General features: G+C 51.5%; 1 protein-coding gene across 2 annotated transcripts in view; it reads left to right on the top strand.

The window, feature by feature from the left end:
• Positions 1-27,891, top strand: part of SLC22A23 (solute carrier family 22 member 23) — a 171,798-nt gene that overhangs the window by 119,425 nt on the left and 24,482 nt on the right. For both annotated transcript variants that reach the window (XM_044258093.1, XM_044258083.1), the window contains exons 4-5: positions 5,138-5,306; positions 23,997-24,124. In XM_044258093.1, the coding sequence (XP_044114028.1) occupies positions 5,138-5,306; positions 23,997-24,124 (297 nt within the window). The remainder of the gene's footprint in view (positions 1-5,137; positions 5,307-23,996; positions 24,125-27,891) is intronic.

The raw sequence follows: 27,891 nt of genomic DNA, 5'->3' as shown, positions 1-27,891 counted from the left end.
GGGAGGCCTCAGCTCTGTTTTGTAAGGCCTCGCTACTGATTGAGTCAGGCTCCCCAAGATCATCTAGGATAATCGCCCTTACTTCAAGTCAGGTGATTGTGGGCTTTAATAGCAACACCTAGATCACTGTGGATTGACTCCCTGAGAACCTAGCCTAGAACCTGGTTGACCCATCACGGTGACCCACACACCCTCCTTCTGTGGAGCAGCTGTGGGCTGGTTAACGTGCCCCACGCTGTGATGACCCAGTTCCTCTTGGGTCTTTGTCCTCCATCACCTGGAATGGCTCAACCGGCCAGCATGCTTCTTGTCCTCCAGGAAATTTGTAAGGATCCAAAAGCTTCTGAAAAACGAATCTCCCCAGAGTTACAGCCCCTGAAAAGATCTCCCGCCCCAACGCCAGGTTTCCAACAGACATCACGGAGGGGTGTCGGGCTGCCCGTGTACCTGGTGTACTCAGACTGCTATGGCTGTCCTCACCCCCACCCCCTTCTGCAGGCCCATTGCCTCTGCCAAGGCATCATTCCCTGCTGTTTGACTCGAACGTTCTGCAATTCCTCTGCTTACCGTCCACGTCTATCAAGCTGGGAAGAGTAGCTTTTCAGCCTTCTCCATTAGGGCATGAAGGGAAAAATCATTTAAGAGTAGGGATTTCTGATGTGGTGTTCTTGGATTCCCTTGGTTCTGTTTTTTTAACTGACGGATTGTTGCTAGGCCTGAGAGAATCTCCGAGAAAGAAAATATATGGTGAAGAAAGAGTGTAGAGTGTCATTATAGGTTCTCTTGTTCAGACTTTTCGAACAAAACTCATTTCTACCCTGAATCCATTCATTCATTCATTTATATATTTTTTTCTCATTTATATATATATATATATTTTTTTTTTTTAAAGATTTTATTTATTTATTTATTTGACAGAGAGAGATCACAAGTAGGCAGAGTGGCCAGCAGAGAGAGAGGAGGAAGCAGGCTCCCCACTGAGCAGAGAGCCCGATGCGGGGCTCGATCCCAGGACCCTGAGATCATGACCTGAGCCGCAGGCAGAGGCTTAACCCACTGAGTCACCCAGGCAGCCCTCATTTATATATTTTTTAAAGGAATCTCTACACCCGATGTGGAGCTCAAACTCACAACCCAGAGATGAAGGGTCACATGCTATACAGGCTGAGCCAGCGTGCACCCTTTTAGTCCTACTCCGAAATTTACCAGATCAGATGAATAATAAGGAGGTCAAATGAGACCAAAGAGTGACTTGGCAATAAGTGTATCATTATATATGATAATAGTCCATATTATTACTTCAAAAAGCCAACATATCACATTTTCTATATGCAGCCACTCTGTGCTTATTTAATGCTCACAATAGCCCATTTTACAGATGACAGAACTGAGGCACAGAACTCACAGATGACCAAAACAAGCTTGTAAGTGCTGGGGACAGAGTCAACCACAGGCTGTTTGGCACCAGAATCCAGGCTTGTCACATTTGAATCTACAATGCCTCACCTAAGATGATGATGATGTCTCTCTGTGTGTGTGTGTGAGAGAGAGAGAGAGAGAGACTTAATTGTTTTACATAAGGAAGGGGAGTAGTTGCTGCCTGTGAGTGAAAACCTGCTGAGATGACTTTAGGGCGGGCCTCCCACGAAAGTGGCTGTGAGGAGTGCTGGACAGAGCATGCCTCCCGGGCAGCCCCCAGTGCTACTGACCAGCCGGCTGTGCAGAGCTGTGGAAGCCCGCCTGGGGGTAGCCTGTTCTCCGTGATCCTCAGGTCCTGAGGAAGTGGTGCCTCTGGGGACACCATTCCCTGCTGTGGCCAGGTTTCCCTGCCTTTCAAGATTTTATTCATTTATTCGTCAGAGAGAGGAAGAGAGAGCACAAGCAGGGGGAGTGACAGGGAGAGGGAGAAGCAGACTCCCTGCTGAGCAAGGGGCCCGATGCAGGACTCGATTCCAGGCCCCTGGGATCATGACCTGAGCCGAAGGCAGCCACTTCATTCATTTATTCATTTATTCATTATCATCCGAGCCACCCAGGCCTCCCTCCTACCTTTCAAGACCAAGGCCAGTGGCCCTGGCCTCGTGGCTGTGGACATCTCCACGGTGTGTGAACCCCTCGTTGAGTGCTCCTGTTCGCAGAGCTCAGGAACAGGCCCTCTGTGGGCGGAAACCATCTACCTGCTGTCCCTGTCCCCCGCTACCGGATGCCAGGACTCAAGGCTTTAATGCTCTGCTGTATTTCTTCCTCTCTTCCACTTCAGGAAAACTGATTTCTCATCATCCAAAAGGAACATGTGATTAATGGCAAGCCTAAAGTGCCTGCGGTTCTTTGATAATTGCTTCTTTTTTTTTTTTTAAACATCTTTATAGCCACCTTCAGAACATAGTGGATTTGGGGCAGTTGGAAGGGATTTCTGGTAAGTCCAGGCAGAAAGGTCATTATATGCAAGTGTCATACCTGTGTCCTTCCATCAGATCCCTGTGTTTTTCCATCGCCCCAGCAGGAATGCTGAGATGCTAGAGTAATGCTAAGATCAGTAGAGTGCTCATCCAATTTTCTACCTGGCGAAATGAAGTAAAATCTCCGCTAACATTCCTTGCAAAAGCAGGAGTGGAGAGCTCTAGAAATGATGTTACGTACTCAGTTGTCAGATATTGTATCTGGGAGGCAAAAACGTTTCTCGCGCTATGGGTGGGGGTAACCACTGGGGGAAGTACCGTGAGCCTATGCCTTGCAATGAGTCACCTGGGGATCTTGCAAAAATGCAGAAGCTGATTCTGGAGGTCCGAGTGGAGCCTGAGATCCTGCATCTCTAAGAAGCTCTCAGGTGACACAGAAACTTCAACACCTCACGAGGAATTAGAGAAGCCCTCCGCCCACCTGTGGGAGAGGGACGCGAGAACCCTGCGGGAGAGAAACGATGACAGTTAATCACTGTCATGGCGACAGGAACGCTGACATCTGTCATGGGGGGGCGTGGTCAGAAGTCAGACAGCGGAATCATTTGCTCATCAAGGGATGACTTTCCTTTGGCCTCCACAAACCCACACCCTCGTTGGAGAAGTTGCCTTGGGATCCTGCGTGCGACAATACAAAGTGTAGACTAGTGCGTGGGATGAGACGTCCTGAAGGGGGTCTATAGCAAAGCTGTGGTAGTTGTGGATGGTCTCACACTTCCACAGAATCCGAGAGAGAGGCAGGGAAGAGCAAATCCAGGCTGCGAGCCGTGCCCGCTGCACCTGCCAGCCCGCTGACGTGAAGCCGTCATGCTGTTTGAACGGCATCCCTCTGGCTCTGTTTAAAGCTTACCTGGGTGGCCCAGGGCTGCATTTCCTCTTCTGAGACCAGCCTGAGCTGAGCCCCAAGCGGCTTGAGCCCCCTTGCTGTTTCCGTGGCGACTCTACTGGTTGTGCCTACCAAGTGGAAGCTAGCACCTGCGCTGGTTGGTCTTTTCTGTAAAGACCCCGACCCGTTATTTTTAAGAGCCGAAATGCCAGATCTGGAATGAATACCCGCATCCCACTGGGAAGTGATTGTTTAAGTGAACCCAGCCCATGCTCATCAAAAGGAACCGCGTCGCAGTAAATGGCTGGGAGAGGGCTGCTTCATCCTGTTTTCTTAATTAAATGGCAAAACGTCCTTTATAAGCGACAGGCAGCGAAGCCGGATTTCTCTCCCACTTGCCCAGCGCCGTGATGGTCATCTGTGTGTTTCTGGCCAAGTAGCAGTGAAAGTTCTGATGACGGTGGTGTTCTTTCCGCGCAGTAGAGCTGGTGCGGAGATCGGCGGGCAGCCCTGCCCTTGTTAGGGCTGATTCTGTCCATATGGCCAAGTGTAATGTGTCTGTGTTCCCCTCCAACCTGCTCCCTCCGTACGGCCTTTTCTACGAGACAACAGCAGCCCATCGGCTGCAGTCACGATCCTCCGTCTCTGGAAACAGGCGTAAAACGTATTCTCTCCCAAGGGTCTCTCTTCTTCTTTACAAAGTCATTTTAACTCTACTTCTTCTATTCTTTTAAAGCAAGCTTTTGGGAATACTGCATGTTATAGAAGATAACTAGCAAACAAACCGACGTGCCCCATAGGGGGGGAACATGTATCAAACTCAGCGTAGGTTCTAGAGTGGAGGACATTGATGATAGGGATTCACGTCCTGGGTCTGTACTGGCTGGTGCTCGGGTGCCACGGCTGAAGGTTTTGTGACCGTCTCGAGTCTTTTTTCACTCAAGGTCAAATTAAGAGCCTAGATTCTTGCCAGCAAGGGGAACCATGGTGTCCCTCCTTCCAGGAGACATTTATGGAAGGCAGACAGCCGTGCTGTGTTGAAGCTCTGAACGTGAATTGGACTTGCCTCTGCCGGAGGAGATGTCTGTCTCACTGGGACAGAGAAGGGGTCGTGCGACACCACCTTGTCAGAGTAGGCTGCAGAATTCCAGCAGAGAGGAAAAGCTTACTACATAGTCCAAAACTGCCTTATGGATTGTTGGTTTTTTTTTTGGGGGGGGCGTGTTTTGTCTTGTTCAACTAGATTAACCGTGATGCCACTTGGTCTGTCTTGGTCTCACAATGCAGAGAGATTGTCTGGAACTCACAGTTGCAAAGGAGGCCGGGAGTCGGGACTAGAAGGAGGGAGGGTGCAGGTGGTGGGAGTGAGCAGACGGACGTTGCGGGAGCTCTGTCCAGAGGTGGAGGGGGTCCCCTAACAAAGCATCGTCCAGGGAGGGAATGGCAGCAGGTGGGTACGAGAGGGATCCTGCCTTCCAGCAAGCTCGGTGGCACCCCGAGAGCGGAGAAAGTGGGATTGTGCCGTGCGCACACTACCCCACACACGAAGCAGCGTTTCCTGGTTCCTGGGCTTAGCGACTGTGAATTACAATGTTCTTTTGCCGCTGACTCGCTCCGTGACCTTGAGCAACCATCTCTCCCTTCCCAGTTCAGGCCCCAACTCATCCAGCTGTAAAAACAAGGATCTCAACATTGACGTACGGCGTAGAGCTCTCGTGGCGGCCAGCAAATTTACAATTCAATTTTAAAGTGCTTGGTTGTTTGAGAAGGTTCACTGACCCCGGTGCCCCTGTGGCTCTTCCAGGCTACGGGGCAGGGCGCTCACGTCTCTCTTGTCCCTTCTGTGTTCCAGGCATAGAGCTGTGCCCCCCCGGAAAACGGTTCATGATCACGATGGTGGCGAGCTTCGTGGCCATGGCGGGGCAGTTCCTCATGCCCGGGCTGGCCGCCCTGTGCCGGGACTGGCAGGTCCTCCAGGCCCTCATCATCTGTCCCTTCCTGCTCATGCTGCTCTACTGGTCGTGAGTATCCTCCCCGCGGGCTTCACCACCTGCAGCTTCTGCCAATGCTTTCTCTTTCTGAAGGGTGCGCCCCCCGCGGGGGCAGACGAGGGACACAAACGACTGGGGGCCCATCGTCCCCCAGCTTCTGGTTCGTTTCAGCTTGCATTTCTTTTCAGTGAGGGCATTTTCCTTTTTTACAAAATCTCATCTTTTAAACCTGGTACCCTGGGAAATGTTGAAACACACACAAAAATGGGCAAGAGAGAGTAGAGTGAGTCTGGAGGGCACTTTCCCCCGCTGGAGAGTGAGTCCCCGAGTGCACTTTCCCCCGCTCCGAAAACCTACCCTCCATCAGTCTGGCCAGAGGCCTGCTTGCTGGGGTATTTTGATAGGATTCTCATGGAGAGATTTGCAAAAGGAGTATTCTTGTGTTGGGAAGGGGAACTGCGGAGATAGTCAAGGAGTGCTTTAGGAACGCCCCCTTATCTCCTCTAGATTAGGGATGGGCAGAGACCAGAGTCCATGGACCAAATCTGGTCGCCATCTGTTTTGGTAAAAAAAAGGTCACTGGAGCAGAGTCATGCCCGCATGATTATACGTGTCATCTCGGGCTGTTTTCATGCCACAGTGGCAGAGCTGAGGAGGGTACAACAGTCTCGTTGGCCTGCCAAGCCCAATATTTACTCTCTGGTCCATTCCGGGAAGTTGTCCGCCCCTGCTCCTGACGAGTCCACTAGGCCTTTGAGAACCACGTGTAACCTAAGCTTTTGGCTGGCTGACGGCAGGGAAAAAACAACTGAACACGCTAGGTTGGGAATATGACCCGGGCAGCTCGGTCTTTTTCTTTAAACTCCCCAGAGGACTGATGCTTAGCCAAGGTTGAAAAACCCCACTCTTGGATAGAGAGATGTTTAGGGGGAACAAATGAATGTTGGGACTTTTTTTTTTTTTTAATAAATTACTCTTTGTCGTTCTTTCACTGCCCCACCCTGCCCCAACACCCCCTTCACGCGCGAGTATGAGACCCTGTCGTGTAGGTCGTGTGGAGAATACATGCGTCGCTGTGTTAGGCTGACTGGTCACTAATGGAAACGCGGTTTCTGGCAAGAAGTTTGTGTCCCAGCTCTAAGTGTTCACTGGAGCAGAGAAGGCTCCTTAATTGGGCTTCCTTTTCTACGGTGCCGGGGACAGGAAGAAAGCCCCTACCTGTTAGCTTCCTGGTGCTGGGCCCCAGCCCCACTGTGTAGGAGGTCCTCCAGCAGAGAAACCGCAGTGAGTGAGGGAACAAGTGCATTTTCCTCCAGAGCCCGGCTCGTGCTGACTGCATCAGAAGGACCTGGGCGGCCGCAGCAGGGAGCTAGCAGTAAGGGATGAAGAAAGGCCACCTGCTGGGGAGCTGCTCATCAGGGACAGCTGCCCAAACTGTGCACTGCTCCCCTTCTGGGCTCCTCCCCGCCACACTCCCTGCAGCCTTGCCTGCCAGCTGGGCCTGGACATCACCCCGCTCCTGCAGGAGCCCTGCGTATTTCAGGACCTCCTGCTCCCTCCAGCAGGGTGTTAAGAAGCAAAGAATGAAATCGTTTCCCAAAGCAGGATGGAGTGGGCAGGTCTTCCTTCTGTCTCTTAGGCAAGTCCTTCCTCTTCCTTCCCTTGCTGTACCTAGACCAGGGCCTTGCTTGTTTTGGAATTCAAGGGCACTTATTTATTGAACAAATGCTAATACCATGTTCATGTTGCACACATTGCAAGCTCTGTACAAATAGGTTATCCAGTCTCCGTAATGCGTCACCCCACTGTACAGATGACAAAACTGAGGTCACCCAGCTGGCCCTGGAACCCAGGCCGCTCTGAGCACATGCATTGCAGTCTCCTGCCTTCCCTGAGCTTCTGTCTCTTGTGTCTGACCACTGGGGGCCCTGGCCCTGGGAGGGAGCACTGTTGCCCCAGGGGATCCTCTGTGAGGTCTGGCGACCTCCCACCCACCTCCTCTCACTGCGGCGCCCAGGGGCCCCCGGGGCTGTCTGCTGGCCCCTTGGGGGGTGCTGGAGGCCTGGGGAAAGGATGGGCACAGCCACCTGGAGGCTCAGGCTCCTATAAGAGCTGGGCTTTGAGCCTCCGCCAGGCGCCGTCCCACCTGCCCCAGCTAGGAGGACACCTGGCGGGAAGCTGTGGCAGGGAGGGCTTTGGATTAGGTCTGGGGGACTGACACATGGTAAAGGACTGGGGTTCCTGTTGATCTTACTGTATTTTTTACTTAAATTTAAAAGGCATATCAGGGTTTAGTGGCAGTTAAGACATTGATTTCTTTAAATAATACTATAAAACCTAAGAAAAAAAATTCTTTGAAACTCACAAGTGTAAAAACAAAATTTTCTAGTGGAAAGGGCACCCAGGGTACCATGACAAGTAAAACACGCACGCAGACCAGCAGATGGATGAAGGTTCCAAGTCATTGATGCCACGTGGTCGCAACTCTGGCACCGCGGTCCTGGGTAGACCAGCACTTCCCAAATATAGTGTCTTAGCTGTGATCATTGTCATCATCATTTTGTATTTATATTATTTTCTAAGGTGCTTGGCACACGTCTGACCTCCAACAAGTACTCGTAAATGTGAGCTGCTTTACAGCAATGAGCCAGGGTGTAATGGGGGCAGGTCCAAGAAATTAGTGCTGAGAGATGCAGCCCACCTTTACCTCTTGCCTTGGAAGGCTCCAGAAGAGGCATTGGCTCTTTCTTGCCGGCCACCCTGCCACGTGCTACGGTAGGCAGGAAGCTCCTCACCCCCACATGCTCTGTGTAGTTTGCCAGGATGCAGTGGGCTGCTGGGCAGCTCCCAGGGCCCAGGCCAAGGAGAACGTTCAAGCTGGAGTGGACATGGAGGCAGCAGCAGGACATCTGGACCAGAAAGAGGCCCAGGGAGCTTGAATCTTACGACCCATCCCAAGGGCTGGAGCTAAGGCCCCAGACCCTTCATGCATGTATAACCAAGCTCCTGGAATGAAGCCAGGAACTGTCCTGCTCGAACAACAGTACTCGGAAGTGTTGCCCACCACAGGGGCTCACCTCCAAAGCTGGCTGACGCCTCAGACGGTGGGCAGAAATGAGCCACGTGTAGGACAGCGGAGCCGTGAATCCTGCACCGCCCGTGGTGGTGTGGCCCAGATCCCAGCCGCTCGGTAAGGCTGAGAAACCGACGTCAGAACCCGCGAAGCTCATTGCACCCTCAGGCTCAAGAACAAAAGCTCCCGTGGAGAGTCGCTGGACCAAAGGCACTAGGGACGCACGTGGAAGGAAATGCTTGCCAAGGATGAACTCACAGAGCCCCTGGGACTCCGTTCTGACGGCCTGAAGCTATCGGTTGAGAAATTTGCCTCCCAGGAACTCTAGGAAATGGAGCAATCTGAAGAAGAAGTTGATTCGAATAATTTATTAAGGTAGTTACTACCACCTTGTGCCAAATGCTGTCCCAGTTACTAAATATTCCAGACACGGCCATGCATGGGAGCAAAAGTCCCTCCTTGAAGCCTGCATTATGGTGGGTACAGGGGGGGTGGGAGGAAGCCCAGAGACCTTAAACCCATACTGGAGCGAATAATATTCTGGAGACATGACCTAAAGCAGTGGTCAGGAAAGGCGTCTCTCAGGGAGTGACATTCAGGCTGACACCTAAATACGGGATCAGAAAGAGGAAGTCACACAACGTTCTGGGTGGAAAGATAGGCAAATGGGAAGAGTAGGGCCAAAGCTGGCTTCCACGTGACTTCCGGAGGAGAACGACCACCAGCACCGCTGAGTGTGAAAGACAAGGTCAGACACACATGTGGGTCAGACCCTGTGCAGCCTTCAGCACGATGGGTCCTTTTTTTGTTTTTTTGGTTTTTTTCTTAAGATTTTATTTATTTGTTAGAGAGAGAGTACAAGCAGGGGGAGCAGCAGGCAGAGGGAGAAGCAAGCTCCCCACTGAGCAGGGACCCTGACATGGGACTCGATCCCAGGACTCTGTGATTATGACCTAAGCCAAAGGCAGATGCTTAACCGACTAAGTCACCCAGGCGTCCCATGACGGGTTTGTTCTAAAAGCCGTGTGGACATGTGGAGTTTTAAGCAGGGAAGGAATGTGCTCTGACAAGGTCTGGCTGTCTGCCTCTGGGGCTGGTGGGAGGGTGGCCCAGAGTGGGACCAAGGGAGACTGCGGTGTTACCCCCGCCCTGCAGTGGACGGGGTGATCGCCTGGAGAGGCCTGAGGCCCAGGTGCATTCAGGAGCCTCTGCAGTGAGAGGTGTTGGCAGGTCTGCTTTGGCCCATGAGGGCAGGAGAGCCATGGCCCCGGGCTGTTTCCTGGGGTGGGGGGACACAGGGCTCTCTGTGGGACGGAAGCCCCACCAGAAACTGAAGCCTGGAGTCCTGTCCTGAGGGGAGAGTCAGAGAGTAAATGAGGTGAGAGCTGGCGAGAGGAAAGGTGTGATCTTGAGTCCTGAGGGCATTGGAGGAGGCTCTGCAGGGGGTTGGGAGCCCTGAGTGAAACCCAGCCCATTTGGAAGTGTGGATTTAATACTCCCCAGGGCGGTGGCTGGCGGAGGCCAGGCCGGTGGGTCAGGAGATGCCAGCCACCAAGAAGACAGTTCCCAAGAGCTGGGGGCACACCGCGTCCCAGGAGCCCCACAGGGAAGCACCAGCTGGTCAGGAGGCAGAAGGAGAAGGAGGGGAACAAGGGCAGGAGCCTTCCCTGCTGTTCTGGTCAGAAGAAAGGGGCGAGACGGGGTAAGCAGGCTCTGGCTCGGCTAGTGTGATTTCTGCAGGCTCTGTGACTCAGGGCCTGTCGCTGGTTGTCTGGCACCTGGCTCTGGGGTGGCTAGAGCGGGTGGGCAGTGGCTGGAGTGCAAGAGCCCATGGAGGAGGCAGTGGGGTTGGGGCTCTGGTCAGTTGGTTTGTACTTGAAAGGTGTGCTCACAGGTGAATTGTTAGCTGTCACTAAGAATTGGCTAATCTGGGGTAAGGGGCTTTCTTCCCTCCCAGAAACACCAGAAAATACAGGAAATAAAAAGGCATGATGAATGCACAGCCCTACAACAGCTTCAGGGTTACAGAATGTTCTGGAAGGAAGGGAGACTGGGGCTGGAGAAACCAGTCAGCAGAGGTGTGATGTGCCCAGGGACGGGGTGGGGTTTAGGCAGGGGCTGTGATGAGTACAGGTGGATCCCCGGGAGGACAGGGTATGCCAGTGACCTGTGCCCCCAAGGGGGGCCTTGATCAAGGAGGAGCATCCTTGCCCACGCTGCTTGGGGGTGCTGCTCACTCAGGGTCCAGGGAGAACCAGCTGCTGTCCTGCAAGGGCTTCAGTGAAGGGAGAGTTTCAGAAGCTGAGCGGCCCAAGAAAAAGAAAGGGTGTGCTCGCTGGGATGTGAGATGCTTCGAAGAATCCAATCTAGGCACATTGTTAGGAACCCAGAACAGAAGGAGAGAAACTGCTGTGAAGATTTCTCACATGAATGAGAATCCTGGCAGAGGTGGTGGGTGACTCCACAGTTGCTGCCGGTGCCCGAGGCTAAGATCCGCACTGTCTTTGTCCCTTAGGACACCAGAGCCTTAGAGAAGTGCCCGCTTCATCATTTCACTTGGACATGCATGATCGCTTGAGGAAGGGCAGCAGAGCATCAGGGTCATCCAGAAGGAACCCATACAGACCTATCCTTTTTCCAGAATAAACGGGGAATTCTTCCAGGGTCACAGAAAACAAATGGGGCTGGTCGGGGAGGGGGAAGCGCAGATTGGATGTTCAAAACCAGGTGAAGGGAGAGCCTAAGAGAACCTCTGCTTCCATGTGCCAAGTGGCGGGTGAGCCCAGAGTGGAGGAAGGGGTGGTTGGAGGGCTGCTGCTTTCTAATTGCACAAAGTATACAGAACCGTCCCTGCCAGCTAGCGGCAGCCTGCCCCAGGACACACAGCTCGGTGACAGAGTGTCCTCCTCTACCAGGAGCCCTGGGGCAGGGCACAGCCTGGGGCATGTATCTGGGGGTCCAGGTGTGCGTCAGGTAAGAATGTCTTAGGAAACCACAGCGTGGAAGATGGGGAAGATGACACACAGGGCAGGTGGCCTCAGGTTTTCTGGGTCAATCTGACTACAGGAGACCGAGCCAGAGTGAGAAGGCACCGCGGGGTACCCGCCTGAAGTGTTGGCGGGAACAGCACGATGTAGGGATTGCAAGAGATGAAGATGTCCATGCTGCTCTTCCAAAATGTTGATACGTGACCCCACCACACCGTCAAACATAAGCTAATGCCGAGTCCACACGATTATTCACGAAAACAAGCATGTGCGCGTCAGCTTTGGACCCAGCATGTGCCGGGGGGCCGTGGTGGTGCCGACTCAGTAAGGTTCCCAGGGAGGGCTCCTATCGCCACGTGAGAACACACACCCTTCCACAGGTGGCGTTGGCTGGGTGTGGGGGGGTCGCCGTGAACACAGTGGACCCCTCAGCCAGGAGGAGAAACATCACTGTGTTCACAGCCTGGGCCTCCTCTGTGGCAGAGGCCCCGGGACGTATCCTGGTTTGAACGTGTCTCAGTGTTTTAGGGACACTCTTTCTGGGATCCACAGCAAGCTTCTGCATGCCACCCTCCAGTAACCGTTCACCCTTGGAATTGGTCGGTGGGTCTATTCCTGGCTTTTGCTGGGGAAACCGGGGCATCCAAGCACTTCACCAAAACACTCAAAAGTGTGAGAAAGTCACTACACGCTGGCTGTCAAACATCAGTGGTTCTCCTTGTGTGGTCCCTGGACTAGCGGCCTCATTGCCACCTGGGAGTGTGCTAGAAACACAAATTCTCAGACTCCACCCGAGGCCTACTGTCTGGGTCCACATGTCTGGGCTGGGGCACAGGTCTGGGGCTTAAGAATCCCTCCAGGGGATGCTGAGGAGGGTTCACATTCGAGAAGCAGGATGGGTCCATCACGGAATAAAGCCAGATGTCTTGCACGTGGACTGAGAGACCCAGTACACCCCCAAAACAAAGATGGTGTTGAAGCATGAAGAAGATCTGAGTCAGCTGTGGAGGGGCCGCACTTCTTGTAGGAAGAGGTTTCTCGGTTCTGCAGGGAAAGGAAACAGATCCCATCCTTGAGGACGAGGGAGATATCGTGCAAGGCCTGGCTGTCCCATCCAGTTCTACTGCAGAGAGCAAATTTGTCTTATCGTCTCAGACAGCAGAAGTCATAGGTATTCCCAGAACAGATGTAAGAAGGAAAAAAAAAAAAAAAAAAAACACCTGGGTCCCGGATCTAACAATTTTATCCGCACTATGAAAACATAAACCCAGACGCAAATGTGTTTTGGAGTCTCAAGTTACAGCCTGTGCTGAAGGGTAATGGGAAGGACAAGTTTCTCCCCCATCGCTGCCCTGTCCTCTGCGGAGACTCAGTGGGGGGCCTCCTCCCTGAGTTTTTGCCTTCAGTGTGACCGGGTGCAGTTTTCCTTTGCTCTCCTCCAACATCCTTAGCCGCGCACCCAGTTAGGGAGGATTCTCATCCAGGACTCACCAAACGTGTATTTTTGCCCCAGCTGCTTCGAGAAAGAACAGACAGGCTGGAAATGTGTGAAGATGGTGAATTATTAACCGCGCTTTGTTCAGCTGGAGTTTCATCCTGACGAGAGAAAAAGTGCTGCTGGCAATCAGCGTGATCATCAAAAGCATCTGGGAAGGCATAAGAAGGAGATAATAAACCATATGGGAAATAAGGAGGAAATTAGAGAAAGATCAAGCCGCACGTTGGAGCACCAAGAATAAGTAACAGTATCAGTTCCCCGACTGAAAGGTAAACCTTGTAGCAGAGGAAACGAGAACACGCTGTCATAACGAACTCACAGAGTAGAGGAGGAAAACAAAACTCTTAGGATAAAGGTATGTGCTAAAAGGGATTTTAATTTTTAAAAAAATTTCAAGAAAAGAGCCATTGTGAAACATTTAAATGGCCTAGGGTTAGATAAATATCCAGCATTAAAATGTAAATGGCCTTAAATGTCACTGGCTCTTTTCAAATATCACCAGAAATATTTTGTCCAGAATCATACCCATTTTTAACATTTCTGGAGGGTTTGCTACGAGCCAGGCACCACCAAGCACTTTCAATAATTTGGCCCCTTGGCTCCTCCTGGTGAGCCTCTGGAGGAGGTGCTGGGAAGGCATCTAGCACAGATGGAGAAACTCAGGCACAGAGCTATTCAGCAACTTGCTTTGCGGTCCTAGACCTGGTACGTGGAGCGGAGGCGTGAAAGCCACCACCCAAAACCCAGAGCCAGAATGAGGACCAGTGGCCTCTCAGTCATGGTGCTAGTGGTGCCGCCGGACCCCCAGGGTAAGATCCAGCATGCCTGGGAGGGAGATGGGGAGAGCCTTGGCCCACCATGCGCGGGGCACAGAGGGCGCTTCTCACCAAGGGGGGGTCTTGTCTTCTAGTTCCTCTTGTTATTTAGCATTTCCCTAATATGTACGAAAATGTTTCTTAACATCATTGGATGATCAGTACCTTCCCTAAGCGGGACTTCAAAAAACTGTGTTAAATGGAAGGATTAATTCTGCTTCTTGTCATTGTGGAAATGATTTTAAAAGACCCCTTAAAATTTTATATATTTGTGTGTGTGTGTATGCGTGCGTGCGTGCACAGTATATTCATTCTAGCGATTCTCAGTCTTTTTTCTTGCCCACACACACTTGAGGGACACAATACCTTCTTCCATCAAAAGCCATTTTATTTCAGAAGCCAATCAAAAGTACCACATGCTGCAAACTCTATTACTGGTAAAGGAAGGCTGCCGGGTTCCCAGAACAGCAGGAGGAAAACTGAATTCAGTTATACCAACAGGGAAGTCACACCAGAAAATCTTTCCCTCAAAGGAGAGTAGAAGAGGTGAATCATAAAAACCATATAGTTTCTGGGAACTTGAAAGTCTGCAATAATTATTTTTACAGGTTATCAGATAGTTAATTTGAGGACACTTCTGGGAAATTGAAAGCCGAAAAAGAAGTTTGCTCAAATCCTCTTTGTCCACAGATTATCTAGAAGGGGGAAGATTAGGTTCATCGTGAGCAAGGCCAGTGCATCAATAAAAATGGTAGCCCACATTTCAATCCTGACAATGGGGTGAGCAATTAAAAGTGAGATCAGAATGTTCTCTGGCTTGCTGTTTGGGGATTTGCTAATGGCATGGCATTTTAGGGAGCCCTCGGGCAAGAGTCTGCCCCATTTTTAACTTGTGAGTCTGCAGAGATTATGTAAAATAATAGGAACCCCTGTGGCCAACGAAACTGCTTCCAAGTCCGAGTGGAAGACGATCTGTGAACGTGGGAACATGGCCCTTCAGTTCCACGTCCTGTCCTCTGAAGGCCAGCGTTACCAGCTCCTTAGTCCTCACTTGTGTGCACACCAGGATGTGCCTCGACATTCCATCTCGATGCGCGGTGGAAGCCGGAGGCTCCTGGAGTCTCGAATCCAGGCAGCGCTCTGGGGCCCGATGTGTGCTAGCGCGTGCGCCGTGGGAGCGGTGGGGACGGACTGCTTGCAGCCGGCAGAAAGAGGGTAGGTGGCTCCGGTGACTGGTGTCTGGGGATAACTGCTAAGTGGTTACCCTGCTGGCCGCTGGCAGGAGTCCACATGGATGGAAACAAGAGTCAGGCGGAGGAGCCCGGCCCCATCAGCGGGGAGCTCTGGCAAGAGCGCATGTCTGGCGCCATAAGAAGCGGGGATCCCGGACAGATGGGCCTGACCTGACTCCGTCCAGACCGTTTCTGTGGAGCTTGGGAGGGGTGTGTGTGCTCACAGCAATGGCAAGAAGCTGCTTTCCAGAGCCGTGTCCGAGGTCAGGGTGGAACCAGCAGGGGCCACGCTGAGGACAAGTCAAGGAATTTGTGGTCTCCGTGGGCTCCCTTATCGTCAAGATGGGAGCCAGCAGGTCAGGTGAGGCCAACCCGGGAGAAGGTGGACCGGACTCCCTGGACCCCTGCGAAGACAGAGGTGCCCATAAAACTCCAGTTAGAGGCAGTGACAGTTCGAGCCTGCCTGCCTGCTGCCGACTTTTCTCCTCCAAGAGCATCCTCCTCAGCATCACTTTTTTTTTTTTTTATCAGTTGCAAAAACGCCTGCCAGATTCATTCCCCTGCAGCGTGATTTTTTTAATGCCCTGGGAGCCTTATATTTTCTGCAGCCTGATAATTCCTTACCTGGATAAATTAGTAAAAGGGATCAGGGAAAAGAGGATATAAAGAGCGAGAACGTGGAGAAAATTAACCCAGGTACTCTCAAGGCTATAGAACATTTTCAGGTGAATTCCAAGCATTTGTGCTTTAAATGTGAACGGAGGAACATTTTAAATTTATCGCAATTGTAAAATATTCTGGGTTGGTTATTTAAAAGACTCGCTCTAAAGACATTCTCGGCACTGACTTCATTCCACGGGCCAAAAACCTAAGGCAGCCTTAAAATATTCGTACGGTGCGTGGCTATGATCGGCATCTTTTATACCTCTCAGAAGAAGGCAACAGTCACCATTAGCTTCGTGAAATAAATATACATGGAGAATGTTGGTGCCAGGTAAGGCATTGGTGTCCTTCCACACCCCTGCCCTTTTCTTCAGATGTGGAGAAACTGAGGCCCTGAGGGTTAAGTGGTCTGCCCAAGGTCACAAATCTGGTGTATAAACCTGGGGCTCCTGATGTAGTAGTCCCTTTATCATTTTTCTGTAAAGAATAATTATGGCAGTTAGGTGTGTACCGTTTTGGAAAATATCAGAGACAAAAAGTTCTGAGTTTATGTGACAAATAAGTGGGATGCCCATTTCATTATGAAGGAATTTTATATTCTATAAAGACATTTAGAAGACATCAGGAGAACTTTGGGGTTTAACCATCCTAAAAGCCATTTTTATTTAATTTTATGATATTCATCCTGCCTTCCTGAATTACTAAGTTTAACTCAAATCATGAATTTGAATTTTTTTAGAAAGATCTAATTCGTATACACTTGCTATCTCCTGAACTGAGCCAACTTACCTTTAAGAATACACACACACACACACTACACACCCCAGATAGAGCTAAAGTTAAAAAAAAAAAAAAAAATCCAAGTAAAAGCTTATCTGTGGGAACCAAGCCTATATTTTTCTAAGAGCTTTGGACCAGAAACTTAAAATGTTCTCCCAACTTGTATTTCATTCAATTCTAGACTTTGATTTCATTTTTTAATTTTGAGATTCTTTTCAGAATTTCATAGCACTGTGATACTTCATAATTAGTACTCATCTTGAAGTACTAACAGCTAGAATCGCCTCTTTCAATCAGGTGACGGTCTTAGTATGGTCTGAGATGCTTTTCACATACACTCAGGGAAACTTCGCTTCTAAAAACCTGCCATGACTCAACTCTTCCCAACCTCATCTGTGTCCTTCCGTCGACACTGGATGACCTGCTGGAGGGAAGCTCTTACCCTGTAAGGCATCTATTAATTGACATGTTTTTCCTGCTGGCAGGTTGATCACGCCCTGTACACACTGAGCCCATGAATGATGGACGTTGACAGCGTGAATGTCCACACACGTATCACTCTAAATTTAATACTTTGGAAAAACAAACAACTTGAGGATAAAAGTAATAGAGTATAAACCGTTACTCTTCCTTTCTGTTTTTTTTTTTTTCTTTATGAATAAATATTCTAGGACAGTAATTTTAAAATTATAGACCTGCTTTTTTTAATGCAGAGAATCGCCAGGTTGGCATCTTATCTGAGCAGGTGCTAAATGAATTAGCAAGAAGACAGCCTAGATAGTATCCTGGCCTGTGACTGGTTCTCCAATTGGGTAGAAGGAATACTTCGTTTTATCTTTAAATGTCGAGGAAAAAAAACAGTGACTTCCTAGTATTAGGACAGGATCCCAGTATTGAGTTTTAATTACTAATTCTACCCAGTGACTCAAGGTGTGAGCAGATCCATGAATGGAAATCAGACGGGCTTAAGACTTAGCCAAATAACAGAAAAAGCAGGAAGGAAGCCAAAGACAGGAAAGTGTATCAGAAACAACACATTACTATTAAATCATAGAGTAGTGGTCTGAAAAGCATGTGGCCAATCAGGGAGTGCGCCAAGAGGAGAAGCAGATAGGGTTCTCCTTGTCTGAATGGCACGCAGACAGACAGCTTTGAAGAACAACCATCTAGTGGTAGCAATTAGGAGAACATGGAAAATTTATCAGCCTTGACATAGTAACAGCATTTTCGTGATACCACTGGGAACATGGTTCCATGTAAATAAATTTTCCATATAACTCGTCAAGAGTCAGCCGTTGGTGGGCATCTTTCTAAAATAGACTTTGCTGCTTTTTAAGCAATGCTATAAAGTAGTGTGACATGGAGAAAATCATACCGGTCTAGAGGTCTAAAGCCCAAGGTCCAGGTCTGACCCTGCCGCTGTTACCATCCCCCCACGCGCACCCCGAGGCATGGGAGGGGCTCAGCCCGTGTGCTTTGCCCTGAGGGGCTGGGTTAACTCAGAGGCCTCTTCTGACTCTGAAGTTTATTTTTACAACCTGGCTGTTTCTTGGAGGGTGATTAGAGGGTTTGCATGATGGCATCAGGTGCATTCCCATGGTGTGAGCCTTCAGGGTGTGGGAGCTATAGCACCAGGTCGAGACTGGACAGTCTGTGCTTCCCCACGCTGGCAGCCATCCTGTGTTCCCCAAGCCCGTGGGCCCCCTCCTCTCTGAATGGCCTCTCCCCATTCCTGTTTGCCCTGGGCTTTCAGACCTAGAGCACGGGTGTCTGAGTGGGAACCCCAGTCTGCCTTTGGGGGGATGGCCTCCAAAAGCTCCGTGTGACTGAGTCAGAGGCCCTTTTCATGTGATGGCTGGGCCTTGGCTTTCGATGGAATAATGGAGGCCGCAGGATAAGTGACATGTAGATTGGTAGCATTATAATGTCGCACGTATGCGCTGGAAAGTGCCGTTGCTCCGGTTGCTGATCGGCCTTGTCAGGAGACCCCAGCTCACAAGGAGGAAGTTCGCGTGGGTTTGATCCAGGACCTCAACATAGAAACCACTGCGTGCACGTTGGTGCGTGATGGTCTCGGGACCACCGGTGGGCAAATGTGTGCCAATCAAAAGCAATTTTTTTTAAGTTCTTTATTTTTATTTATGTATTTGACAGAGATCACAAATAGGCAGAGAGGCAGGCAGAGAGAGGGGGAAGTAAGCTCCCCACTGAGCAGAGAGCCCGATGCGGGGCTCGATCCCAGGACCCTGGGATCATGACCTGAGCCGAAGACAGAGGCTTTAACCCACTGAGACACCCATGTGCCCCAATCTATGATTTTCTTAATGAAAATTTAACTTCATAGCCAAAGGCTTTGATCCGCTGTCCCCAGCGGTTGCTCAGCGCAGAGGGTGGCTCGCCTCTGACTGTGGCAGGAGGCCATGGGGTAATCGGACAGAGCAGGGCGAGCACGGCCCGCCCCCGGCAGGCGCTGGGCAGGTGCCGGTCGTTCACACGCAGCTCTGCCGTCGCCTGTCCCAGGTTCTGAGGTGTCACGCCTTCAGCTAGTCAGCCTCAGATCCTGGAAGCTCCCGCAGCGAAGGGGGAGCGGTGCCCGAAGACTCAGAATGGGGACATCCGTTCGGGGTGGTTCTGCCTCCGGAGAGGTCAGGCCCGTGCCCGTGTCTTTGCCAAGTGAGTGAAACAGTAAGGTTTTTGGATTTCAGAACCGCTGGGACTCTGGAATCATGACTACGGGATCGTGGACCTTCTAACCATCCTGAACACAGTTTGGAGACGGCCTCAGCACAATCTATCATCTGCCTCAGGGCGAGAGGCCTGTGCACTGTGATCCTCAGCAGAGGAGAGACAAGGCATCTGCCTGGCAGGGCCCCTCCTCCACCCTCACTCACTTGCCGGGTGAGGTTTAAGACCAGAGCAGCTGGAGTGCAGTTTGGCCCACATCCTTCTGGCAGAAGCCCTGGGGCTCAGGGAACCACCTGGCTTGGAGCAATCCCAGCCTCAACATCTCTCTAGTTGTGGGTTCAAATCCGGCTCTGCCACTCGAGAGCTGTGTCCTCTGGGCCAGGTACTTGTGCTTCCTTTGCCTCAGCTTCCCCACCTGCACAAGAAGGATAATAATACCACTGCCCCATAACGAGCTTGAAAGAATTAAATCCTTATAACTTTCGAAATTCCTGCTCAGCTCCTGCGGTCTGAGGTGAGCCACTGGCCCCGTGGCCGCTTCCTCTTCCCAGAGCCACAGCCGCAGGCCACTGCGAAACTACCTCCCAGAGAAGCCTCTGTGGCCTTCATGCCTGGTTACCTATTCTGGTTGCAGAAGTCACCCCCGAGGTCACTTTCTTACCAGCTGCAGAGGCGGCCACCAGCTGCCTATTGTGTTCTTTTCTTTTTGTTGAAAGCGATCGATTTCTCTAAGGTTCAGCTACAATCCTCCTAGGTCCTGGGCTGTTGGTCAGGTTTTTAATTTGCATGGTGCTACTCCGTTATGTACTTGTCAGAAGAGAGATCGTTAAGCTTCCGTAATGTGGCCACTCTGCACATTATCCGAACTAGAAAGCCATTGCTGGGCTTTCTCTGAGGCCGGTAGTCCAGCGAATGCTTTATGGCTTTGTCGTAAATGTAAGGAAGTGATGGGCATCATAAAACTTCATCCTTCCCTACAGACACCCTCTGGGCTCAGACCGTTCTGGAACCCCTGAGGGGGCAGCGCTAGAACCATGTGTCCCAAGCTGCTGTCACCTGTGCACCCTCTGGGCTGCGTGCATGAGTTTCCTTAGCCACACCCCCTGGGTTAGGGATGTGGACTCCATGAGTCCGACTGCCTGCGTACAGTTAAGCTCTGCTAATTAACAGCTCTGGCATCTAGACAATGTACTCGAACTTTCTGTGCCTGATTGTTCTCATCTGTAAAATGGGGGTAATATCACAACCCATCACAAGCTGGAAAGTATTCAGTACAAGGGAAACCTGCACAAGAGGGCCCGGTGGTTGTAAATCCAGTTCTGGGGAAGGTACTTCGCGATGCTCTTGGCCACCAGAAGAAGGGCCAGATGGCTAATGGGAGTCGGCCCTTATTCTTGTGTCCAAGTCTTCTGAGAGAGTACCCTGTCGTCAGTGCAGTTCCTTCTGGTCGGGTGGCCGCAGCTCATTAGACTCCCTGGAGCTCGGGAGCCTCCACCACCTGGGCCCTGCCTCTCTCCCTCTTCTCCTCTCTTCTCAGCTCAGACCCAGCATCCCTGTTCTACCCGCTGGCAGCCCCCCAGACACGTGCTGCTTCATGGCCCTGTGCCTCTTCTCAGGGTCCTGTCCCCAAACGCCCCACAGTGTGCACCTGCTCGTCTCCCAAGAAGCCCAAGCATACCGCCACCCTACAGAGTCTCCCCAGCACCCCTTCTTTTTTTTTTTTAAACTTAATTTTATTTATTTATTTGAGAGAGAGACAGAGTGAGAGAGCATGAGAGGGGAGGTCAGAGGGAGAAGCAGACTCCCCATGGAGCTGGGAGCCTGATGTGGGACTCGATCCCAGGACTCCGGGATCATGACCTGAGCTGAAGGCAGTCGCCCAAGCAACTGAGCCACCCAGGTGCACCCCCAGCACCCCTTCTTACAACGGCCCACTCTAGTTCTTGGCCCCAGTGTGTCCCATACTGTACAGACTTCTCTCCGGATCACTTGTAAGTCACGTGTGTTTTCTTCCTTTAGTTGTCTGCTTATTTACGTATAGAGATTCCCTCCGACACTGGAGGACTCTTAGCTTGAGGTCAGCAATGTGGCCATGTGGGATGCCTCAACACATATTGGATAAAAATAATTTGGGGAAAGAATGTCTGAGCTCCAGAAGAGGCCCGCACCCACTTCTTAAATCCGAAGATCATGGCGTGCCTTTGCAAATGGTGCTGTCCATGAACCCTCTTCTACAAGCTTTGCAGTTCTCAAAGATCCTCTAGGAAGAGACTTGCTCGTTGTCATTTCTCATAAGGGCTGTTTATTTTTCCTTATCAATTTTTAGTTATCCGAAGTCTGGTGTCTTGAGGCATGATTTGGGGGTGACAAAAATGAGTGATAGAGAGTAACAGAGCCATCATGAGTAGGGCAACGTCTCTGAGACCCGTGAGCCCATGTGCCCCCAGACCACACAGCACCCTGGTCTCCATCTGTGGCTCTGAAACCTGGGAAGAGGAGCCTCTTCTCCTGAAGGACCAGGGCTATATGGGTCCTGGAAGGATTCAACGCCTAGATTGATGGGATTTGGGTGGCCAAACATTGGCTTTTTCTGCAAAGTGCCAGGCTGTCCCTTGAAGACAAAGTGACATCAACTAGACGTCGCTTTGTATTTCCCTGGAACTGCCACTCACCTCCCATTTGAGGGCTGAGAACTGTTCACAGAGCATGTCACGACAGTTGTCCCCACCTAACCCCACCCTGTCGGCAAAGCTTCAGGTAAACAGAGGAGGAGGACCTCAGCTTGCTGGGGGACATGAAAACCCGTGTTCTGGTGGATTCCTTGCTTGTTTACTTGCTCTGTGCCAGCAGTGCTGGGCACCTGGGGATCCTGGCCCCCCAGGGGTGGAGGTGAACTGCACGTCTCCGAGCTTCTGCCTCCCCAGCTCTGGGCCCTGTTCTTCATGCATCGCACTCCGTTATGGTCTTGACTTTCAAATTCCATTCCCTGCTGTGGAGTTTGGTCCATAAACATTTGATGTAAATTATGGTAAATTACTTTTAAAAGGACCCAAACTTTCTCCTGCTGTAGACCATATTTTACACTTCAGAGACCACCTGCAAAACACCTTGTGCTATCAGAGCTGGTTTTCTGAGAGGCCTTTTAAAAAGATTCTCCCCAAGTGGCTAAGTATATTGGACCACCTGTGACAGTGCCTGGCTGAGGAAGGCAACAGCTCTGTGCTGGTGTTGGCAATGGGGCGCCCTGTCAAAAGGGCACCCCGAATTCCAGGCGGCTCTCAGGTCCAGTATTGAGGCCACAGCCCTGCGGAGCCTCCCTGGGCCCAGTAGTCAAGGGCCGTGGCAGGTGTGGGCTGTCCAATGGGGCATCTGGAAATTGGGGATGCTTCTGGGCTGGCCTGGGGCTCTCTATCCAGCCCCCCCAGTGTTGTTTATAGAAACACCTCCGATCCTCCCCGGAGTGTCCTGCCATCGCCCAACAGTGTGATGAGCGCACAGCAGTGTGGCTACTCTGAATGGCCGCTGCCAGGAGGGCTCCGCCCAAATAGGACCTAAAATCTGCCGTCAGAGGAGCAGCGGAACCCACCTCTCCATACTCCGCAACTTGATCAGACCGCTTAGAGGAAGTACAACACAGAAAATGAGCTCGATTTCATAGTTGTGTGTAGGATCCTGCATGAGCAAATGGAAGATTCACAGTGGGGCTTCTGGAATACTTTAATTAGAGTCTCTCCGGATCCTGCAGGGCTGCCAGGGTTAGCTGTAGTGCTAATTTCTTAGCAACATCAGTCAGGACTCCTTGATACTGTGTAACTGACACTGCGATCACTAGAGCCCAGGCTGGATGGAACAACTTGTGCTTCCCTCCCTGTTAGGGGTGCCCTCTTGCCTCTTGGAAAGTTCAGAGGGAACATGACCCCACCTGTTCCTGCACGAGTTGTCTGGGGGGTGCTCCGGCATGTGGCAGTTGAGGGGTTAACCAGAGCCCTTGCCGGTCAGCAAAGTCTAGGATGTTGATTAATATTGGCCAGAAAAATTGGGCTGGCCCCCTGCTCCAACCGGGCACCCTGTTCTCTTTGATCGACTTGTAAATACTGTCATAAAAGTAAGCTGACAAAATGCACTAAGAGTAAAACGCTGGTGGGTTTTTTTGTGTGTTTTGGTTTTTTTTTTAAACTGGGACTCCTCACAAGGTCTTGTCCTAACACAAACAAGGACTTTGTTGCTAATAAAACTGGAGACCTGCTGTGTTCTGTGGTCTCATCTCAGAGTTAGCAGGAAGATGAAAATAATTATATCGGTAAGTCCTGTGAAAGCCTTCAAACCTTTGAAAACTGAAGGTAACTGTCTGGTTGCTCATGTCGGGCATTTTTTTAAAACTTAATCCTTCTATTAATATTTGGTCTTTGTGACAAAATAGAACAGAAGCGGCCCTCCAACAAACTGCTTAAACCTGCTGAAGAGATTCATAGTGAGGGACAAGTTTACACTGATTTCTTGACATGATGGGTAGGATGGTTGTTCCCATCTGCCACATTTTGAAAATCGTTGTTTTCATACTTTCTCACAAAAATTTAGACCCCTTCACCTGCGCATAGTTTCGCTTCTCTGACTCCGCTTACGACAGCCCCGAGCAGTCACTGGCCTCCACTTCCCATGGGTGGAAACTGAGTGCTCCCATCTGTGAAGCTTCCCGGCCCAGGACAGTGGCTGTGGTTTTTTGTTTTTCTGTTTTTTGTAATGATTTTATTTATTGGCTTGTCAGAGAGAGAGAGCACAAGAAGGGAGAGTGGCAGACAGAGGGAGAAGCAGGCTCCCCCCGCCAAGCAAGGAGCCCGACGCAGGGCTCGATCCCAGGGCCAGGGATCATGACCTGAGCTGAAGGCAGACACTTAACAGACTGAGTCGCCCAGGCGCCCTGAGGCTGTGTGTTTTGATACCCTACAGAACCGAAGACCTTCACCCATTTCCCTTCGTGTCTTTGAAGGGTCTTCCCCGAGTCCCTGCGGTGGCTGATGGCCACCCAGCAGTTTGAGGCCGCCAAGAAGCTCATCCTGCACTTCACGCAGAAGAACTGCATGAACCCCGAGAGCGACATCAAAGGTGTGATGCCCGGTGAGTCGCGCTCACTTCACCCCACAACCCCACCCCAATCAGGAGAGGTGCCCCCGTCCCAGACGAAGAGTCCCCACGGTCTTTCCAAGCAGCTGCCTTCGCCGTTGAAGTTTCCATCCCGGTTGGTCGGCAGCTGGGCCGGGAATGTGACAGGAATTAAACTCTGTCCGCCTTCCAGGTGTTGGATTCAAGTCTAACGCGCCGCGGTGCCCCACCCAGCCTGTCCAGACCCAGATGTGAGGCACAAGCCTAATGCGTACCCCGTCATCTTGGAATATTTGGGAAGGGTCCAGCCTGAGTCTGGTCCACAGCCAACCCTGCCAGCCAGGTTTATAAACCCGCAGGGCCCTGCCAAGGGGCGGCACTGGTCCGCACTGCCTCTGTCTTCCCAGGGTGGACCTTCAGGGATGTCACTGTCTGTTTCTGTCATGACCTCTTTTGGGGGGCACCTAAAGAAGTAGGAAAGTGAAGTCTTTTTGTAGAGTAGTTCAGATCTGTTTTATTATTTATTATTATTATTTTTTAAGATTTTCTTTACATTCAAGTTAATGTAATACTATGTATATACTATGTATTACTCGTTTCGGGGGTCAGAACCATCAAACGTGTGTATCAAGAGCGTCACCAGAAGCTAGATCAGGGCATCCAGGCTAGGGATCTGTCGGTATCACCAGGAAGTTGTTAAAAACCCATGTTCCTGCTGCCCTCCCTGTACTCAGAGATGCTGCTCCAGCAGATTTGGAGTAAGTTCTGAGAAACGGCACCATTAATAAGCACTGGAAGAGGCTCTGCTGGACACGCCCTTCGAAGGTCCCAGGAAAGCCAACCCCAGGCTCTGACCCACGGCAACAACCCTCCAGTACTGTTGTTATAAATGTCCCAGGAAAATACTCTGTGGGCCCTGCCCAAGAGAAACTATGTGCATCCCCCAGCCCCCACCATAATCTGGAATTCTGTCCAGCAGATATTTACTAAATGCCCACGGTGTACCAGGCACTGTTCTAGAGCAGAAGGAAACCAGCAAAGCCTTGTTTCTTCCGTGCAGCTTACAGGCAAGCAGGGAAGGCACACAGGGAACAATGGAATGTACGGTCCATCAGGACAGATGCATGCTGTCAGAATCCGCAGAGCGGAAAGATAGAGGGTGGTGGCGAGGGATCACAGACGCTTGGGGGAGCCGGGCTCCAAGGACAGAGGTAAGCAGAGACCTAACTGAGGTAGGAGAATAAAGGCGTCACCGCTCCATTCACAACAGGGAAGGAACACAGCAGGGAAATCACGCTAGCCAGGAAGGGCTTCTGGAACCGTCTATCCCGTGGTTCCTAGACAGGCTTTTCAGCAGACTGCTGATTCAGACCTAGGGATCACGGTCAATAGAATTCCCCAGATGCTACTGCTTGACCAGGATGGTGTCCGAGTCTTGGCCTGGACCCCAACCTGGGAGATGGGCACAGCAAGACTGGGCTGCCCCCACCTGTAGGGCTGGTGTGGTCTGCCTTGCACTCTGGTGCAGGCTGAAGGCCTCAGGAAGCCTGGAGCCCTTGCTTTACTGGAATAAAGAAGCCCATGAGCCAGGTCTGCTTTTCATGAAGAGTACTGAGTGCCGGTGCTGTGCAAAGGGGCACCTGGGGTTCCTTTTTATCCAGTGACAATGAGAATAGGATGATATTCACATGGTGCTTGTATATCAGTCACTTTCCCAAATGGTTTGCAAATACTAACTTAATATTTAATGCCAAGCGCTTTATATGTATTCCCTTAGAATACTTCACAACAGCCTTATGAGAAAGGTACTGTAATTATCCTGAATTGTGGATGAGGAGACTGAGGCACAGAGAGGTGAATTATCTAGGTGAAGGTCACACAGCTAGTGAGTAGTTGAGCTGGGACTTGAACTCCATAAGTCCAGCAGAAGCAGCTCCACTCTGCTGCTCTGTGAGAGGAGGGGGACAGACAGACAGAGACAGCACTGTCACTGGAGAGAACGAGCATTGAATTAATTTCCCCTTTGGGGGCCATTGTTTGCTCATTTCAGAAAGTCCACACCATCTTCCCAAACTCCTCCCAGCCCCGTTCATTAGCTGGTTAATGCTCTTAAGTCCTATAGTATAATCTGTTTCTGGCGTTTCCCTAATGGAATCACCGCATTCCATTTCTTTCTGGTTAAAATACTGTCTGGGAAAATCTTGTTTTCTCAATTCTAATTATACTGCTTCATTTTCCTCCTATTTTTGGTAAGTGGTAGGAAATCGTTTTTCCTTTCTTTGCTTCTGAGTTTTGTGGCAGTCCCTGCAGAAGGCTGACACGTGGGACATTGCCTGCCTCGGGAGGATGGTCATGGCCCCTCACTACTGGGGACACAGGGGTTCCCATCTGTCTCAGACCTCTGCTCACTCCCCTCCGTCAAACGCGTTGATGCCAGTGCCGGGGGAAGGCAGGTGTCCCTTTCATCAGAATTGGCCACTTCCAGCTTTCAGAGGCTGCTTTCTTCTGCTTGGAATCTTCTTCCCAACACCTCATCTCATCCACCTACCAATCCCTATCCCTTACCTGGTCTACCTGCCTTGTCTCCCTCTCGCTGCCCCTCCCCTCACACTGCCTGCTCGGAATCCCTCAACAGCCTCCCAGGGCCCCTCCGGGACCCTGTCTCACCTCTACTTGCCTCTCAAAGACTCTGCAGCCTGCATTAGGCTCTCAAAATGACCTCAGTCATCCCCTCTGCAGGGCCGTCCTCACCCCAGGTCTTCCTGGGAGACACACTGCACCTGCATTTGCTTCTTGCCAGAGCCTTGGTGAGGTCAATCATCACATCACCCATGTTTGACAAATGGGGCAGTGGGGCCCAGACAGGCTAAGTGTTGGGGAGCGCTGCCGCCTGCTGCTGATGTCCCGTCATGTGGAAAGAACAAGACCCGTGCAGGGAGTGGGTGTCCTCTGTCCTCAGGCATCAGGCCCTCTGGGCAGCGCCCCCAGAGAAACCTGGCAGCCCCAGCATTGGTGGGATGGGAGATGGCGAGTTCCCCCATCAGGCCCCCATGGGACTTCACTCAGCTCTTTTCTGTGATTGAGCTTGGATTCTGCCCTCTCCTGCCCCGCTTCGTCTGGTCAGTCTGGTCAGAAACCGAGGTGAGAAGCAGATCTGTGCATCCAGCCACCACCGAGTCCCGGGTTAGGTCACTTGCCCACAGCCCCAGCACTAGCAAGTGAGGACACGGAGGCTGGCCCGGGCCGGCTGACACGGGCGCCCTGCTGCTAACCCTGCTAGCTGCCGACTCCTCCTCCCCCGGGCTTCAGGCCAGCAGCAGCCACGTGCCATGACAGGCAAGTACAGAGGTCAGCACTGCCGGGTCACTTGTCCAAATGTGGGGTAGATTTTAAAGAGGGAGCTATCTGAGGTGACTTTGATAAGATCCCTGGAGGCATTCTCCGCGGCTTGCTCCAGAACCACTGATCCTAATGGCCAGGTGCTGGCATCGCTAAAGCCCCACCTGGGGGGGAGGGGCAGCGCGCAAGAGATAGCAGGTGCTTTCTGGGCTTCTGAGCTCGGGCTCCGCCTGGGCTCCCGGCCTCAGAGCTGCTGCCTTGGAGCCTGTAGGGCCTGCTTTTTGGAATGGTTCCTGCAGCCAAGGGGGCTGCCGCTCCACCTCGTTCTCCTCCTCCTCCTCCTCCTGCCCCTTCTCCTGCTCCTCCTCCGGCTCCTCCTCCTGCTACTGCTTCTCCTCCTCCTGCTCCTGCTGCTCCTGTGCCTGCTCCTCCTCCTCCTGCTG

The sequence above is a fragment of the Neovison vison genome, chromosome 1, assembly GCF_020171115.1.
Source record: "Neovison vison isolate M4711 chromosome 1, ASM_NN_V1, whole genome shotgun sequence".
Taxonomy (NCBI): Eukaryota; Metazoa; Chordata; class Mammalia; order Carnivora; family Mustelidae; genus Neogale; species Neogale vison.
Note: the sequence above shows the minus strand (reverse complement) of the source record. Positions and strands in the feature narration are given on the sequence as shown.